Source organism: Octodon degus, unplaced genomic scaffold, assembly GCF_000260255.1.
Source record: "Octodon degus isolate 3935 unplaced genomic scaffold, OctDeg1.0 scaffold00064, whole genome shotgun sequence".
Classification (NCBI taxonomy): Eukaryota; Metazoa; Chordata; class Mammalia; order Rodentia; family Octodontidae; genus Octodon; species Octodon degus.
In genome coordinates this window covers 5,354,583-5,373,471 of record NW_004524640.1, presented here as the reverse complement: position 1 = coordinate 5,373,471, position 18,889 = coordinate 5,354,583, and the positions used below count along the sequence as shown (strand labels likewise).

At 39.3% G+C, this 18,889-nt stretch overlaps 1 protein-coding gene across 1 annotated transcript in view; it reads right to left on the bottom strand.

Moving 5' to 3' along the window:
- Positions 1-18,889, bottom strand: part of Lrmp (lymphoid restricted membrane protein) — a 136,605-nt gene that overhangs the window by 1,072 nt on the left and 116,644 nt on the right. The window contains exons 14-20 of the mRNA XM_023718936.1: positions 15,646-15,780; positions 9,618-9,765; positions 8,582-8,625; positions 3,989-4,051; positions 3,070-3,116; positions 2,663-2,764; positions 936-1,043 (exon numbers count right to left, since the gene is read on the bottom strand). Coding sequence (XP_023574704.1) covers positions 936-1,043; positions 2,663-2,764; positions 3,070-3,116; positions 3,989-4,051; positions 8,582-8,625; positions 9,618-9,765; positions 15,646-15,780 — 647 coding nt within the window. The remainder of the gene's footprint in view (positions 1-935; positions 1,044-2,662; positions 2,765-3,069; positions 3,117-3,988; positions 4,052-8,581; positions 8,626-9,617; positions 9,766-15,645; positions 15,781-18,889) is intronic.

The window sequence follows — 18,889 nt, the reverse complement described above, 5'->3', positions numbered from 1 at the left end:
AAAAAAAAGAAAAAAGAAAGTGATTGACTTAAAATTTATGTCTGTTAGACAGTAAGTCTTACAAGTGCATACAGATATTTCATTCTTTCAATCAAGTACCTCGTTTTTATTGCTACGGTGGAACCAAGCATAATACTACAGTATTTACTTGGTAGGGCAGGATGTGGGTGTACATACTTGCAAACTTACATCTGTCCAGTGATGGTTTTGAACATACCAGATGCCTCTGTGGTAAAATTTAGACTATTTCTTTTAGAAACATAAGAGACTAACCCTTCAGCATCACTTAACTCTACTCTAGGTACCATATTAAGCACATTCCAGGTGCTACTTCCTTTAGGCATGACACCAACACAGGGACACAGCTACCGTTAACATCTTCTACACCAGGAAACTAAATCTCACAAGTGGAAGTGGCTTATGCTTGCGCAGGCTTGTAGCTAGACAGCTCGCACCTGCATCCAAAATATCTGGCTCCAGAGTCAGATTCCTGACACCATGAACTTTAGTGCCTTTTATCAAATAGGTTTGGGGCTGGGGAGATAGTGCAGTGGTCTAAGTGCCTGCCTAGGCAAGCACAAGGACCCGGGTTTGATCCCTGGTACCACATGCTGTGCTGACCCTGCTCTGAGTGTGCTGAGCCGGCCACTGAGACCTGGTATGGTGGCGCACACTTATAATCCCAGCACTGGGGAAGCTGAAACAGGAGGATTGCTACAGTCCAAGCTGCGTAGTGAGATCCTGTATCAAATACATAATTAAAAAAAAATAGGTTCAAGGGTAACCAGTATAGTAGACCTTACAGGTTTCATTACTCATCTTTAATTTATAAATCTGGCAAGTCTTAGGGCAAAGAAATTGCTTAGTACTCTTAGCCCTGCCTTACCCCTTACCATTCCATTGAAAAGGAATCATAGAGCAAGTAGACAACTTACATGGGACAGAAATCCCACTTGGAGGGAATATTTTTCCTTTCAGAAAGGCTTGGCTTTCTTGTCCTTTCAACTACTTCTTCTCTAGGTGATTCTGAGTCCTCTTTAGTTCTGCAAATAATAAGCACAGTTTTTTAATATTTGAAGTGAACAATATTGTGCTATAATCACCTTTAAACCATTGGTGAGTTTTACTGTATCGTTCAATAGACTCATGAATATCTGTTTTGTTTTACAAAGATCTGATGGCTAAGACTAAAAGTTCTACCACTAAATTAAAAAAAAATTTTAAATAATTATAAAAAGAGTTGGAATATTGACAAAATACACAAAAAGGAAAAATTTATAAAAATCAGTCTCACTCTCATTCCTAATAATCAATGTTATTGCTGGCAGTTCTTGGTACATATGTGTATTTAACTGTACATTAAAAATATGGATATATGAGGCCAGGGAGATAGCTCAGTAGAATAAGCTCTTCCCTGGCAAGTGCAGGGTCCCTAGTTCAATCCCCAGTATCAGGAAAAAAAATAGACAGATAGATAGAAATAGAGATATATTTGTTTTCTTTATGTGAACTATAGTAATTTTTTTTCACTATTAAGTGTTCTACCACACTGATCTTAGTATCCTATATCATTGTTTTATTTTACTCTGTTCTCTACGGTTTTTAAGTAGTGACAATTTGGAATAAAACTCAAAAGTTTCATCTGTTTCTCTACAAGTCTTAATTTTAATTTTTTTTTATTTATGTGTGTGTGGCCAGCTCAGCCCACCAGGGGGCGGGGCTGGCTGGCATATGGTGCTGGGGGATTGAACCATGGTCCCTGTGCTTTGCTAAACTTGTTCTAAGTAGGTGCTTTAGACCACTGAGCCATCTCACCAGCCCCTACAAGTCTTAATTTTAAAAAGCACTTGTGAAAATACTCTCTTGTTAAACTAAACTAGTATTCCATGTATGGGGAATAACAACTGACTATTCAAAGTTAAATCTTTATCCAAAGAGATGTTGTCACGCCTCAGAGTTATCATTCCATTATCATAGTCACTGGTAGTTCCTGGTGGGCAGCTGAATTTCAAAATCCCAAGCTTCGCGTGCCCTCACCATTGCCAAAGGAACTACATCGCGACTTTTTACAACCATCTACAGAAAATATGAGGTAGACTGAATTAAAAATAAATAAGGCCCAAAAGGCAAAATCAAGCACATTCTTGCTTTTCAGTTCCTCAATCTTTTGTTTACAAAAACTCCATAGAAATCATAAGCAGAAAACAGATCACAAACTTTAAAGGAATGCATTCGTGCTTTCCCTCTCAACTTGGGAAAGGTTTACTAGGATAAATTAAATCTGAACTTTGCGAAGTATGCAGTGGGTCCCAGGATTAAAACATGGGTCCTTCTGTGTGCAGACATTTCACGTATTTTTAAAATCTATACAGAGATGTTGCTTCCATGGGTCTTTGGCACACACCTCAGGGTATAGAATCTTTACAGATCTGGCAAATTCCAGCATCTCTTCTAACTGAAAACCTCCAACATTGTTGTTCTGAGAACCACAAAAGAGTGTGTCCACAAACAGCAACTGTGGAGTACTCCACGGTTTCTAAAAGCCTTTCACAATGAATTATCTATTTGTTGATGCTTAACTTTCTCTTAGTAGAATTAAAGTGACCCCATTGTTTATGCCTCAGCTCATGTCTGTTTCATAAATATGTTAAGCTACTCTTACTTTAGTTCACATTTTTCATCTTCAGCATCTGCCCAGGAATGGGTGCTAATAAACCGGTGTAATGAAGGGCGGTGTTCGCTCTGCTTTGGCCCCAGTAGGCGCCTAAATAAGGAAAATAATAGCCATATGTCAAATACATCAGTAGCCATTAGTGATTTATTTCCTACTGCTTAAGTCAGCACAAAAATTAAATGTTCTAATTATTGCCCTGGAGTTATTCCTGTAACTCCTATTTCATAATTATCAAAACTTATAACTTGCCATATACCAATTTTTGTAATTTTTTATATTCTGAACACATCAAAATATAATATACTGTATATACCACTTATTTCCAAAGCCTGTTTACTTTAGCACCATTATAAAATAGTAAGACTCCCAAAAAGCAACCATAAAATTACACTTACCAACTGCTCGACCGTCTACTAAATCTCTCATTTTCCATGGCAGCCACCTTTAGAAGTTTAGGCATGAAATAAAATATTTAGTAAGGTGAAGCAAGGTTATATACTTTAGTCAGATGAAAGTCGTTTTCATCAAGAACATGTAGGGCTCAGTTGCTAGGGGGAAGTTACATCCCAGTCGGTCTGTCAGAATCATGCCTGACAGGATCGAATTTCCTGGTCAGCAGAGGCAACTAGGCTTGGATGAAAGAAGCAGGGCAGATGCAAAATCTGGAAAGCGTGCGGGCAGGGTGGGCAGTCAGCACCCAAACTGACAGCATGACAGGTCAAATACCAAGGCTTTCTAATGTCAACCCCTTAACTCTGCTCAGCCTGTGGATGGAGCTCTTCCCAGGAGTAGAAGCCCCAAAGCAAAAATCTCAGAAAAATGAAGAGGGAAAGCACAGACCATCAGGAGATAATGAAGAGATAGATGGCCAGTGTATCAACTGACAGAAAACAGCTGGAGTTAAATGAATTTCATACTGGCCTGCTGATCCAGAAATAAGCTTGCTTACTGAGGGTTCTAGTTTTTTTGTTTTGTTTTGTTTTGTTTTCAGAACCAGGGATTGAACTCAGGCCCTTGCACTGGCCAGAGAAGCACTTATTCCTCTGAGCCATCTCCCCAGTCCCTGAGGGTTCCAGTTCTGAAGATGCAAAATTAGATGCCAAAGCAGTGGAGAGATTGAAGTCAAACAGCCGGGCCCATGGGTGTGTCTTTCTCCAGGCTTTGGTGTGTGATATGGTGCAGTTTGTAGAGGAGACTTCTTATAAATGTGACTTTATTCAAAAAATTACAAAACTAGCGCCAGATGATAACACTGACTTTTATTCTGAATGTAAACAAGAAAGAAGAAAAAACACCACGTAGGAATTTGCTTACCATTCCTGCATTTCCAATATTTCTGGGTAAAGAGGCAATAGTCACTCTTCGAAGGGAAGATGGCTATCCAAAAGGAGAAAATGTAGTTAGATAACTCCCAATATGCTGTCTTTATCTGCAACAGCTCAGGTTATTCTTGTACATATACACCCATGCGCTGGAGGACTGCGAAGTTAAACAGTAGCATACTTTCAAAGATTGTTTCTAGACAAATCGCCTTTCAGAAATGTCCTACTTGGCCAAGCAATGGCTGTGACTCATCCACATGGCTGACACTGACAAAGATTCTACAATCTGAGGTACAGGATCTCAGGATAAATCCTGAGGGCATTTCACTGACCTTCTCTGACCAAAAAGCTACAACTCTTGTTGCACAGGTCCTGCTTTACCTTGGTCTTAACCATCCAGTAGAAAAGTATGAAGACGAAATATAGGAAGTAAAGCCATGCTGTTATGTTCAGCTGTGGGGGACTCAGGTAAACAATTTCTGACATTGCCAGTTAAACAGAAGACCCAATGCTATTATGGGCTACTGGACTCTTTTGGAATATTTTGCTGAGTTTACACACCTATAATATTCAAATAACGGAACTTAGCAAAAAAAAGAGTATACAGACGAATGTCCATTTTGTATCTGTGTATTCAAAGTGGTTAAGATAAATATATAGTTATATTCTCTTAATGAATAGAATGATTTGTTCTAATGGTGTTTGTAAATAGGATATCATGTCCACATCTTGTACAGCAATTAACCTCTAGGAAGAATGTATGCAGTGTGTTAATTATTGAAACTGTCCTAGCGATTTGATTTGAAACTGTCTCATTGCTATTTGCTTATCAATAAAATTATGAAAAAAAGGAAATATCCTACTAATTGATATTCTACTTTGTGCAACATGAGATTATAATTTCTGCCAATAAATTAAGAAATATAAAATTTTTCACTTGGGTTTTCATATTCTACTAACATTGAGCATTGTCTGTGTTGAAATCGTCTGCTTATGCTTATGACCTTTTGTCCATGTTTTATTTTGATAGAAGAAAATTTTTATTTTCTTAATCCAGCCAAATGTAGCCTGTACTTTCTCCCTTCTGCTATCATTGTTTGTATGCTTCAAAGGATTAGCCGCCTCCCCCCACCCCAGCCAGGTATGGTAGGACGCACCTGGCTTCCCAGTACTTGGGAGGTTGAGGCAGGAGGATCACTGTGAGTTTGAGACCAACCTGGATTACATAGTAAGCTAAAGACCTGACTGAAACACTCTGCTTCAAAAAAAGAAAAGAAAAAGTTAAGATTATCCCCCAAAGCAAGAGGAGATTAATATGCAACTACATTTATAGCTTTTTTTCATAGTTTCATTTTTCTCAATACATTTAAGGTTTCACCTTATCAGTTAAAAATAAATTTAGTGAAAAATATATAAGAACAAGGGCTGGCCGGATAACTCAGTGGACTAAAGTACATACTTAGGCAAAGTTCTGCGGCTAGAGTTCAATCCCCAGTGTGCCCTGCTGGCCCGGGCCCCAGAGCATGCTGAGATGGAGATTGAGACTGGCCATGGTAGTGCACACCTGTAATCCCAGAGCCTGGGAGGCCGAAAACAGGAGAATCACTACAAGTCCAATCTACATAGTGAGACCCTGTAGACCCTGCAGACCCTGTACCAAATGCATATATATATATATGAACAAAAATTACATGTATCAGTGGAGTACCATGTAATGTTCCTATGTATACACTGCATGTTTAAATCATTTTGTTTATTAATTTTATTGAGGAACAAATAGCAATGAGACAGTTTCAAAACCAATTAATAGGACAGTTTCAATAATGAATACATTGCATATTGTTGTCTTCATAGTGGTTATTCATCATACAAGATGCAGATATGATATCCTGCCCAAACACTATCAGTACAAAACTTCCTTCTCATTAAGAGAAAGTAGCTGTATATCTATCCTATTTTGTATATACAGATACAAAATGGTCCTTTATTTGTATCCCCTTTTTTTGTTTAGTTTTGTCAGAGATGGGTATTCCATTGCCATTTAAATATTTTAGGTGCGTGAATTCAGCAAAATGATCCAATATAGTTCAGTAGTCCATAATAGTAGAGGGTTATCCGTAGGACTAGCAATGTCAGAATTTGTTGGCTTGAGCCTTTTACAGCTCAGCATATTAATATGGCTTTATTTTTTATACCTCAGTATTATACTTTTCTGCTGGATAGTTAAGACCAAGATAAAGCAAGACCTATGTACCACGAAATGTAACTTTTGTATTTGACAAGGTCAGACAAATCCCCTTAGGATTTACCCTGAAACCCTATACTGCAGTTTGTAGATCCTTTGTCAGTGTCAGCTATATGGATGAGTCACGGCTGTTGCTCAACCAATTTGCTTGCTTAAATCATTTTGCAGTGAACATTTTCAAAAATCTTGGTCTAGCTTCTTGAAATGAATGGTACATTCCTGTTTATAGGGGCCCTACTGCAGCACAGCCCACCAGACCTCTTAATCCTACCTAGTTCCTGTTGGTCAACCTTTGCCCAATCCTCTCACCATTCTACTCTCCACTGCCAGGACACCAACATTCTTGGTTTTACATATGAATGAGTTGCCATGATATTTTAATAAGTGAATGCATTTATAAATCAGTCTTGAGGTTTGCAGAGGAAAATTATACGGTATTCTTGTGGCTTAAATAAGTACAACGTGGGCCACAGAGATAGCTCAGTGGTCTGAACCATCCCTTGAGACTGGGTATGGTTGTGCACACCTGTAATCCCAGCGCTGGGGAGGCTGAAACAGGAGGATCACTACGAGTCTGAGCTGCATAGCAAGACCCTGTGCCAAAGACATTTTTTTTTTAAAAAAGTACAACTTGAGAGAAAACTATTTTAAATGTAGTAACAAATTTTAAAATTTATTACATAAGTCCTTAAACTATCATCCTAATTTAATTTTATAGATTAGTTGGGCATCCCAACAACGTCAAATTGCAGTGAAAGGTGGATTTCAATCATAATTCTGTCACAACTCCATAGTATTAACCACTTCAGTATTTCTCGGTTCTATTTTTGAAAAAAATAGTTTGGATGATTTTAAATCTAGTTGTACAAAAAGTTTTTATCTGTGGAATCTTGATTTTTAAGCTATTGCAAAAAATTGCAGGTAGATCCTCAACATCCCATTCACTCCTTGATTTTTAGCCAGGCATAAGGCTTCTAGAATAAAAAACTGTATTTTTCTTTTCTTTTGGTACTGGGGATTGAACTCCGGACCTTGTGTTTGCCAGGCAGGCACGTATGCTGCTGAGCTGTATCCCCAGCCCCAAATGGTATTTTTCTGGCTCATTTTTCCATCAAGAATGAAAATGGACATACCATGTTGGACTTGTGGGGAACATTTTTCAGGAAGATGTTTTTACAGAAATATTTACCTTTGCTTTTGTTTTTTAATACCAGGAATTGAACTCACGACCTCATGCTTGCCAGGCAGGTGCTGAGCTACGGAGCTATATCCCGGCCCTGGCCTTTAATTCTTACTTTTCCTTGCTGAGTAACTTGATGTGGCAGCGAGGACTTGGTACCTGGATCAGAAGGAGTGATCTCGACCCTGAGGACCAAGCAAGGCCTGAGGGCAGTGGACTAGCAGGGGAGGAGCAGAATGATCTGTGAGGAGTTTGGGCATCTGCTATATTATTTGCAGAGTGCCTCTGTCCACTGTGTGTGTGTGTGTGTGTGTGTGTGTGTGTGTGTGTACTGGGATTGAATCCAGGGCCCTTGAACTGTAAAATATTTGAGTACAGCCTACAGCCCTGTAAAAAAAAAATTATTTACTTTTTTTTTTTTTGTATTCCTACCTCAGCTTCCCAAGTTCTGGGATTACAGGTATGCGCCACCACACCCAAATCTTTTTTTATTTATTTTAATTTTAAGAGAGGGTCTATAGGGTATTTAGGGTCTCACTACGAGATCAGACTCGTAGTGATCCGCCTGTTTATAGCCTCCCAAGAGCTGGGATTACAGGTGTGCACCGCCATGCCCAGTCTCAATTGCCCTCTCAGCATGTCTCAGGGGTGGGGTCAGCACAGCATACCCAGGGATTGAACCCCAGCCCCTGCACCTACTTGCAGGCACTTTAATCTGCTGAGCTATTTGGCCGGCCCTCCAAATCTTTTTTTTTTTTTTTTTATTGTTTTGGGTTGAGACAAGATCTTGCTAAATCACTAAGCTGATTAGGCTGGGCTCAGACTTGGGCACTTCCTGCCTCAGTCTCCCAAAGTGCTGAGGCTACAGTCATGCACTAACACACCCAGCTATAAAATTTGGTTTTCATGACAAAAACTACTGTTGTACAAGCTTTTACCATGCTACCAAGCAAATGTGCCACAAATTCACCAGGCAGTATAAAAGCATTCTCCAGGAACAACATAAGGAAATACACGTACCATATACACACATGCAAAATAAAATCACTGCGTTGTGATTTACCTTTAAAGGCATGGAATTTCAAATATTTTAGAATATTTTGGTTGCCAACAAACACTGCGCAGACATTAAGTGACATACTGAGTGAACGAGGAATTACCTTGGAGTTCAGGGAAGCTGACCGCTTTTTAATATGGCAATCATCTGAAAGGAAAAACATTTGCACATGTTGGAAATCACACGTGCAATCCATGTTAGAGGGACAATGCGAATCCTTCACAAAGTAAAGCAAAGGTCAAGAAAGATTTACTTAACACCCTAGGCTACAGGGCAGAATAAGTATCCTCGCTTTGGTGACACATAACAGTTACCACCTTCCCTGGTGCCGTGTGGTCCTCCGCATGCACAAGGCTTGCTGACTCACCGCGGGCACTAATTGTCAACGGTCTCATAAACAAAGGAAGCCACTGGATGGGTAGCAAGTAAATAGTTCCTTTTTCAGAAGTAGGAAAAGGTCATTATAGTAAGAGTTCTGCTCAGCAAAGGGCAGACTGAAATAAAACAACTGTAAGATTTATAGAAGCCATGTGTGTGATGAGATTTTTCCTGCGGCCTCAGCTGTCTGTTTTCCAAACCATAAATCAGTTCTGAGCCCTTTCCAGGGTTGCTGCTGCTCTGAAGCGTTTTTTCATTTTACATTTAAAGGCATGGAATGTAGTAACAAATTTTGAAATATTTTACATGAGTCCTGACGCTATCACCCTAATTTAGTTTCATAGGTTAGCTGAGCATCCCAAGAACACCACATTGCAGTGAGGGAAAGCTGAACTCCAATCATGGTTCTGTCACAACTCCATCATATTAACCTCTTCTCTATTTCTCTCTGTGAAAAAAAAAAGGGTTAGATGGGAGGATTTTAAATCTAGTTAAAAATCTCAGCAACAAAACCATTGTGGCTGAGATTGGCTCACAAATAAGGTTTTGCTCCTGACTTGCTGTGCAGAAGAAGTTCATGGTATTTGGCATCAGTTGGGCAAGTGAGAGTCAGCTCAATGATCAGGATTAAAAACGCTCTCAATTGAAGAACTCTCTCTTAACCTAACTAGCTTTTTATAAAGGCACAGTGAGACACAGGAAGGGCGTGTGAAGGGAAACTGTTACAAAAGCACAATGAACACTATTTAGATTCGCATTACCTCCATCTTCGAGAGGGTTAAAAGACCTCTCGTTCTGCAGGAGAACCTGCTTCAGCTCTTCTAGCTCAGCATGCTCTTTGGCGTACATTCTCTTTAGGTTTTCTACATGCTGGATCATCACTTCAACTGCTTTACTAACCCGGCTCTCCTATTAGGAAAAATAAGAGCAATTACATGTATGTATGTATGTATGTATGTATGTATTTTAGGGAAGGGTCTACAGCGTGATCAGGGTCTCACTACTAGGTCGGACTGCTAGTGATCTGCCTGTTTACAGCCTCTCAAGAGCTGGGATTATAGGCACGCACCACCACACCCAATCTCCATTACCATCTCAGTGTGCCCCGGAGGCGGGGCCAGTACAGCAGAACCAGGGACTGAAACCCTGGCCCCTGTACCTGCTTGCAGGCACTTTAATCTGCTGAGCTATTTGGCTGGCCCAACAATTACTTTTAGATTGGAAATACTAGGCTTGGTGGCTGAGGCTGCAGGTCAGTGGTGGAGCGCTTGCCTGGCATGCCTAAGGCTCTAAGAAGAGAGCAGAGACACAGCACAGAGGGAGAGAAACAGACAGGCAGGCAGGCAGGCAGGCAGACAGAGAAAACTATCCTCAGTACTAGGAGATTAAACACACTTACCTTCATGCCATCCTTAAATCCAACTAGATGAGCTCACTTTCCTTTTTCTTTTTTTTTTTAACTGGGAATCAAACCTGGGACCTCACATTTGCTGGTGAGCTATATCCCCATCCCTCTTCAATCTAATTAAAATGCCAAAAAGAATTTTGCTTTGAAAGTGAATCTACATGGACGAACAAAACAGAAAAGGATATAATGCCACAAGATTTGGAAGACTGGGTAGTAAAGGGACTGAAGCCTGGGAAGTCTGAGCCCCTAAAACACAAGGTAGGAAGAGCCTAGAAGCTAGGTTGTGGCTCAGAAGGCCTCAAAGGCATGGGAATCAGTGGCCTGTCTGGAAGTTTGAATGTGGCTGTGTGAACTGCACAAACCTAAGGAAAGGTTGAAGGGCTGTAACAGCGACTAGAGCTGCAGATCCCCACCCGACTCTGGCCAGCAGAGAACCTCTCCACAGTCGCAGTGAAAGACTAATGTTGGAAATCTAAAGAAAAATTAACAGGTTCTGTGGATTGGAAGTAATTGATGGCAAAGAAATCTTACTGAAAGCAACTGTGTTTTTCTTTATACTATATTTCTTTCTTAAAATTTAACTTCATTTTCTTTTGAAGAGTTAAAAACAAAAGCAAAACCAATAGCAGACACAAAGACAGAAACAGGGTAACATACAACAGTACATATGTTATGATTTTCAAAACAAGAATAGCTAATTAACAGTGGTTGTTCTATTATCAATTTTATCATCCAATCTGTGGCTCAGATTAACAGATACAGTTATGCAAGATTGGACAGATAACTGAATATTACTGTTTGCTTTCAAGAAACCTTAATTTTTTTGCCTTTTTTTTTTACTCTTTAAAAACAATGATTTTAACAAGAGTATAATAATAATTGCTAAGACATTAGAAAATGGGACACATTTAGAAGACCAAGATGAGAGGTATTCAAGTGTGGTTTTTGTATTACATATTGCTGCCCTCGAGGTCACTGTTTAGATTGCAGATATCTGCATATAGTTAGTCAAGGTGAAAACTGTACACATTAACTGCTGCTTTCAAAAAACTGATAGAAATTATTAGTACAATCAATTCAGCCATCCTGTCTATATACTTGCATGTTTCCCCCCTTCCTTTTTACCTATCTTTTTGCATTTTTCTCATTTTCATTGTTTAACCTTTAAGTCCAGTTTCTCTGTTTTACTACATCTATTATACTTTTCAGGTTTTATTTCTTCTTTCAGGTTCTTACACTAAGGGAGGTAATATGATATTTCCACATGTAATACAAGTGGAAAATAAATACATGAACAAATGTTCCACAGCACTGGCCACTTGCGAAATGAAAATTAAAAACAACACTGAGATATTATCTCACTCGAGAAAGAATGGCTATCATGAAGAAATCAACTAATAACAAATCCTGGAGAGGCTGTGGTGAAAAAGGAACCCTTCTCCACCACTGGTGGGAACGTAGACTGGTCCAACCATGATGGAAATCAGCACAGAGATTCCTCAAAAAACTAGGACTGGAAATCCCATTCAAACCAGCTATTCCCCTTCTGGGTATCTTCTCAAAAGAACTGAAAACATCATACTATAGTAGCCACACAATTTGTCTTAGCCAAATCTTAGAAACAACCAAAATGCCCATTCACCTGAGGAATAAAAAGGATGTGGTATTTTTATACAATGGAATATTGCTCAGCTATAAAGAAAGGCAAACTTGAAACCTTTATAGGAAAACAACAGCAAAAATCCACATATTTATTAAGCACTGAGGTCTGTCTTCCTCTAACTCCCATACACCAACAGCCAGGATTACATCTCAAACAGGTATATGGAAAATGTCCCCTGAGGAATCTAACTTTCCAAGATGAAAGTCCTGTAAGTATTGGAATCAGGGGCCAAGAAAAGGTACTACCTTCTGAGGAGTTCAACATCACCAAGAATTTTTCCCATTCAACACATACAGAGCCCCAATAAGCTCCATGGTACATCACCAGATACTGGGAAGCTTCCAGCATGCAACGAGAGAATCATAACACAGAAAAAAGTACCCTGGAAAAAACAGTCTGTATGGAGTGCTGGCCAGATAGCTCAGAGGACTAAGGGACCTACTTAGGCAGGCACAGTGGCCGGGGTTCAATCCCCGGTGTGCAATGCCAGTCCTGCCCAAGGGGCACAGTGAGACAGTGACTGAGACAGGCATGGTGGTGCCCACCTGTAATCCTAGTGCTTGGGAGGCTGAAAAAAAGAAGGAAATCACTGTAAGTCAGATTTGTGTAACGAGACCCTGTAGATGCTGTACTAAGTATATATGTATATAAAAAAAGAAGCAGTCTGTGGAAAAACTAAAACTTAGAAGAAATTATCAATAACTTCACAGTTAAAGATAATTAGTGCAACCATGAGAAATTATTTAAGAAATAATTATTTAAGAGGAAATTATTTAAGAGGCACATTGAGTATATCAAGAGTTTTGGGAAATTAAAGTGACAAAAATAACTCAAGACTTTCAAGATAAAGTTGAAGAAATCTCCCTGAAATCGGAGTAAAAAGACCCAACAGGTAGCTCACAGATCCATACAGATCCATAGATGAGATCCAAAGAACAAGAAGAATTTTTAAAAGTGCAGGAAAAAAATCCTAAACTATAAAGACAGAAATTAAACAAAAATTTCTCCATGAGCATAACCTATTAGCTTGAAAAATGGTCACTCAAGGCCTAAAATAGTGGGTAAAAATGAACACCTATCAAGGGAAGGCAGTGAAAAAAGGAAGATTCCCTAAAAGCTAGAAAGTCAGAATATGGTAAAAGGCACAGAAGTTAGAATGGCTTCATACTTTGACCCCAACACCAGACATCAGAAGAAAATGAAGCAACGTGAGGAAAATTCTAGAGGAAATTAGATAGACTCCATCAGCCAACTAGACTGACAGTTAAGTAGGATAAAGATGTTTTCATTTGTACAATGTTGTAGACAGGGTTTATAATGTAAAAGGTTTAATACAGAACACATAATTTATAGGAACACTTTGTGATATTCACTCAAAGAGTCAAAGGTAGAAGAATGCAGGAGATCTGTCCACACACTAGGGACCCAAAGAATTCAGCTGAAGGCCTAGAAGCCGTGGCCCCATCTCGCATGAGTCCAGCTGGAGGCCTACCTCCCATGGTAATGTCCTCCACAAGCCCAGATGGGGACCTAGAGCCCACAATAATGTCTCATGCGGGTCTGAGTCAAAGATCTACACTGGAAAGGCCCACAGGTCAGCTAGAAAGTCTATATCAGCATGGTGAAGGGGCTGTGTCAGCAGGCTGAGGGATCTGCCCTAGAGCCTGAAAGCGATGCACAAGGTGAGGACCAGAGCTCCCGTGAAAAGATCCGCAGCCATCAGCCATCCCTAGTAACAGCAACAACCAGAGCTTTTCCTCTGAGGGTGGTAAAAGCTGAGTTCGTATCAGGAAAGCCAGCATGATGATCCTCCCCAGGAGAAGCAACAGGGCCTTGTTTTCACCTCCAGTTCCCCTTTTTATGCTGGTGGGAATAAGGCTCAGGTGAGACTTCTGCACTGAGCACTGTATTGACTCAGTTGGGTGTTTCAAGCTGCCCATTAGTTTAAACAGAAAACTGCCCAAACAACCATTAAAAAAAAATCAGAAAGAATGTGAATTTAATGTCAAGAAAGGAAACTCATCTTAATGGAGTACTTGGAATAGAATTTACAGTCATAAGAATGTTTGTAGAAGTATTAATCTGATGAATACTATTCATTCACTAGTATTTTTAACTTTTATGACATTAGTTTCCAAACAGCCAAAAACTAAGCACATCTCCAGCTTTAAAAATAGATACTATTTTGCCCTTAGAGTTCCATCTTCCTCCAAAAGAAGTTCCATCTTTTTCACATTTTTGAATTTGTTAAAAAATGTAAGTGATAGACATCATTTTGTTTCACTCTTAAAGACTCCAATAAGGATATTTTTAAAAAGGAAAATGTATTTCCTTAACCATATACCATGCTCACATTTAACAAGGCTAAGCAAAAAATGCTTTAAAATAACATGCTAGTACATACTGAAATTTCCCAAACTAGCTCAAAAGCATTTTTGTTTGGGAACTAACAAAGGTCATTGACTGTATGGTTTTCTGTTTTATACTCAAATACAATTTATAATATAAAACAACCATTTTTATCTGAGTAATTCATTGGATTAAAGAAGGTTGCAGACATGCAAGAACCAAACAAGAAAGTGAACACATGAGATACCCCGCAAAGTCACAGAAGCTAATGCTTGACCTTATGTTTTAAGCTTGGTCAGGAGAGAAGACAGGACAGCACCAGGGTGAGGGACTGTGACCGCATGTGAAGGGCAGAGAGTGACTGGAGAGCGACATCTCCATGAGGACAAGCAACACTGGCATTGAAAATAAATCACTAACTGGCACTGTGTACGTTATTTTAATTGGCTATTATTATAAAACAAAGCAAAAGAGCTGCAGGTTGTAGCTGGTCGAGAGCACAGGAAAATGGATAATAAGACTTGTGGAGTTACTTAGCTTCTAAAAATCTATATTCATATATAACATTAATACAAATAAAACAAAGAATAAAATTGTTCTTCAGTGAGAGGATAAAAGGAAGTAGGACATTTTGAAAAGTATATCAAATAAAAACCACCCCAAATGAAATATTCTCTATTAAGTAAATTTTAATAAGTCTATTTAGTATAGACTTCAAAAGACTCCAATAAGGATATTTTAAAAAATACGCTTATACATTTTGAAATTTGCTCATACTTTTTTTTTTTGGTGGTACCAGGGATTGAACTCAGGACCTTGAGCTACCAGGCAAGCGCTTATTCTGAGCTATCTCCCTGGCCCCCTACTCATATATTTTGAAATCCTATTTCTTTACAAATAAATGTACAAAGGTTCATGTACAAGGACATTTATTGTAGGCTCATTTGTAAAAATAAAAATATTAAGGATATCTGAAATAATCAAATAAAAGGAATTGATTAAACGAGTCATATCTATCCAACCAGTAAAGCCCCCCAAAGGGCAATATGTGTATATAATGTTTATATCACAAATTATACCTGCTATATATTGAATGGAAAAGGTTATACTATTATTTGAAAGTAGTTTATAACCTGGTAGGAAGGCAGTGTGTATAGGAATACCCAACACAATTTTATGATAATGACCACTGGCTAATATTAGTATAACATATTTCTTTACATTTTCATGTGTATATTTCAATTTCCTACATTAAACATGAAAGTATTAAACACTTTGATAACAAAGTCTTGCTAAAGACCCCTTCCTATCTTAGGGAACATAAATCTTTTGAGCAATTTCTCTAACTAGAGAAATGGAGACAAGTTACCTGATTGATGGCTCCCAGCATCTCAGCTCTACTGGCCACTCGGGTTGTGCACTGGCTAAGAAACGTTATACTATTCTCCAGTTTCTTAATGAGTTCCTGGGCCTGGTTGTCTTCTTCACACAGAGGTGTTAAAGACTGCACAGAGAGCAAAGAGTTATAAGACAGCCCACACACGCACTCAGCAAGTGATTCTCTACTCTGTTGTAGTCTAATTTCAACTCTCTCAGTGAATGAGTAAAAAGCAGCTCTCAAGATCAAGAATGAATGATAACCAAACATTTATATAGCTGTTGGGTAGCACATAGATGTACATGGCTGCTCAGAAAACCTTGTAAATCTATTCTTTTTCTTTTTTTTTTTTTAATTTAGTACAGAGTTTCACTACACAGATTGGGCTCATAGTGATCCTCCTGTTATCAGCCTCCCAAACACTGAGATTACAGGTGTGTGCCACCAGGCCCAGTCTCAGTTACCATCTCAGCGTGCCCTGGGGGGGGGGAGCTGGCACAGCACACCAGGGATCAAACCCGGTCCCTGTAGCAGGCACATTAGTCCACTGAGCTATCTCTCCAGCCCTTAAGTCTATTCTTGATCTCTGTTTTCTATACTTCCCAAGCATGCCACACTTTCCTGCATGTGCATTCATGTCCTCCTATGATTAATAGGATGGGCTATTGGCATTCATTGCTAATGGTAAAGAGAGTATGCCTATCATAAATGATTTGAATGCACCATATAAAGAGCCTGGGTTGGAACGTTAGGGCAAGTAGCAAAACATACTGGGGTGAAGACGGACTGAATGTTATTCTTGCTCTTCTGCTGGTTGTAATGTGGGGTTGGGCTGGCTAAGCTGGCACCTCATGAATATGCCCCTTGCCAGGTATGGCATCACACATCTGTAATCCTAGCATGCGGGAGGCTGAGGCAGGAGGATTAGTGAGTTCAAGGCCAGTGTAAACTATATAAGGAGACCTTATCTCAAAAGCAAACTATAAATTGCCCTGAAATCTGTGTCCTTTACCTCAAATGATACCCTTCCTGATATGACTGTCCTCACTACAGTACAGACAAAAGACAACAGCAGAATAGGAAGCAAACAATCTCATACTCAATATCTGGGTGATTGTGAACAGATTTCTAAGATACGCCCAAAGTTAAAATACCATGAATTGTAAGAAGCATCATGGATCTGAAGGCAAAATAAAATATGGTTAATGAAGATTGAATCAAGAAGAAATAAGAATCTGAATAGATTGTAACTAGTAAGGACGTCAGATCAGTAATTAAACATTCCACAACCCCCACCCCACCCCAGGGATTTCACTAGGGAATTCTACCAAGGTTTAAAAAAGAAGTAATGGCCAGAGCTGGTGGTACATGGCTGTAATCTCCCAGCACTTGGGAGGCTGAGGCAGGAGGATCACCTCAAGTTATAAGTCAACCTGGGCTACATAGTGAGTTCAAGGTTGATTTGCACTACATAGCAAGATCTTCTCTTGGAAAAAGAAAAAGGGCCAATCCTTCTAAAAATCTGACATAAAAAATGATACAAAGCTAGGCATGGTGACACACTCCTGTGATTCCAACATTCAGACAGGCTAAGGCAAAAGGCAAATTCAAACACAGCCTGGGCAAAGTAGTGATCTAGCAATACCCTGCCACAAAATAAAAAATAAAAATTGGGTGGGGGACACAGTTCAGTGGGAAGGACCTGGGTTCAATCCCTAGTACTGTAAAAACAAAAACAACAAAAATGACTGAAATCAAAGCAAATAACTTGACATTTTACTTAACCTATGAAGCTCTTTTGTAGTGAAATGTATTACTATTTAGGTGTTTTAAAAGGCCTAAGTGAGGCTGGTGGCATAGTGCTTGCAATTCCAGCACCCTGGGAGGCTGAGGTAGCAGGATTGAAAATTGGAGCCCAGCCTGATCGATTTAGTGACCTAGCAAGAATCTGTCTCAGAATAATAATAATTTTTTAAAAAGGCTAGGGATGTAGCTCAGAGCAAAGGCCCTGGGTTCAATCCTTAGTACTGCATCCCAAGATGCATAGACTATCGGGGTAGAAGAAGACCCAAAGCAAGCCCTCATGTGTCTCATGTATACACTTAAATGATCATCAACGAGAGTGCCAAGAATGCACAAGCAGGAAAGGACTGTCTCTTCAACAAAGAGTGTTGGAAAGACTGGAAATGTATGGACTTGACCTTACCTTACACCACACAAAAAATTCACTCAAAATTTATTAATGGCAGACTAAGTGCTTGCTTAGGCAAGCGCAGGGACCAGGGTTTGATGCCCAGCACCACGTGCCACGCCAGCCGCACCTCCAGAGCACACTGAGCCAGCTACTAAGACCAGATATGGTGGTGCACACCTGTAATCCCAGTGCTGGGAAGGCTGAAAACAGGAGAATAAACTGTATGTCTGAGCTATGTAGTGAGACCCTGTACCACTATATATATATATATATATATATATGATTAATGAGCCAAATGTAAGACCTAAACTAGAAAATTCCTGGAAGAAAATAAAGGAAAAAAATCATCCTGATCCTGAATTTGGCAATCATTTCTTAGACTTGGACACCAAAAGAACAGGCAATAAAAATAAAAATAAATAAATGGGACCACATCAAATGTATGTGTTTTTACATCAAAGGGTTCAATCCCCTGAGTGAAGGACAACCTAGGAAAAAAGGAGAAAATATTTTTAAGTCCTACAGCTGAAAGGTGATTTATATTGAAAATATACCAAGAATTCCTACAATTCAACAACAGAAAACATTTAAGTAACTTGATTTAAGAGTGGACAAAGGACTCGAATGACACTTTTCCAAAGGCAATACACAATTGGCCAACAAGCATCAGGAATTTCGAGTTAAAACCACAAAATGCCACCCTCTACCCACAAGAGTATAGGGTTTGTTATAGAAATAAACAGAAAATGACAGTGTTGGTGAAGAGCTGGAGAAATTGGACACTGTGTCAACTGTTTGCGACAATATAAAGTGATGCAGCTGTATGGGGAACATTACAGTCATTTCTCAAAAAAACAAAAACAAAAAGAAACCCTTAAAAATAGAATTTCCATATGATCCAGAAATTCTGCTACTGGGTGTACACAAGAAAGGAATAAAAGCAGAGTCTGCAGGAGACATTTGTATACCCATGTTCATGGCAGCATGATTCAGAATAATCAAGAGACGGGAGCAACTCAAGTGCCCATCAGGGAATGAACA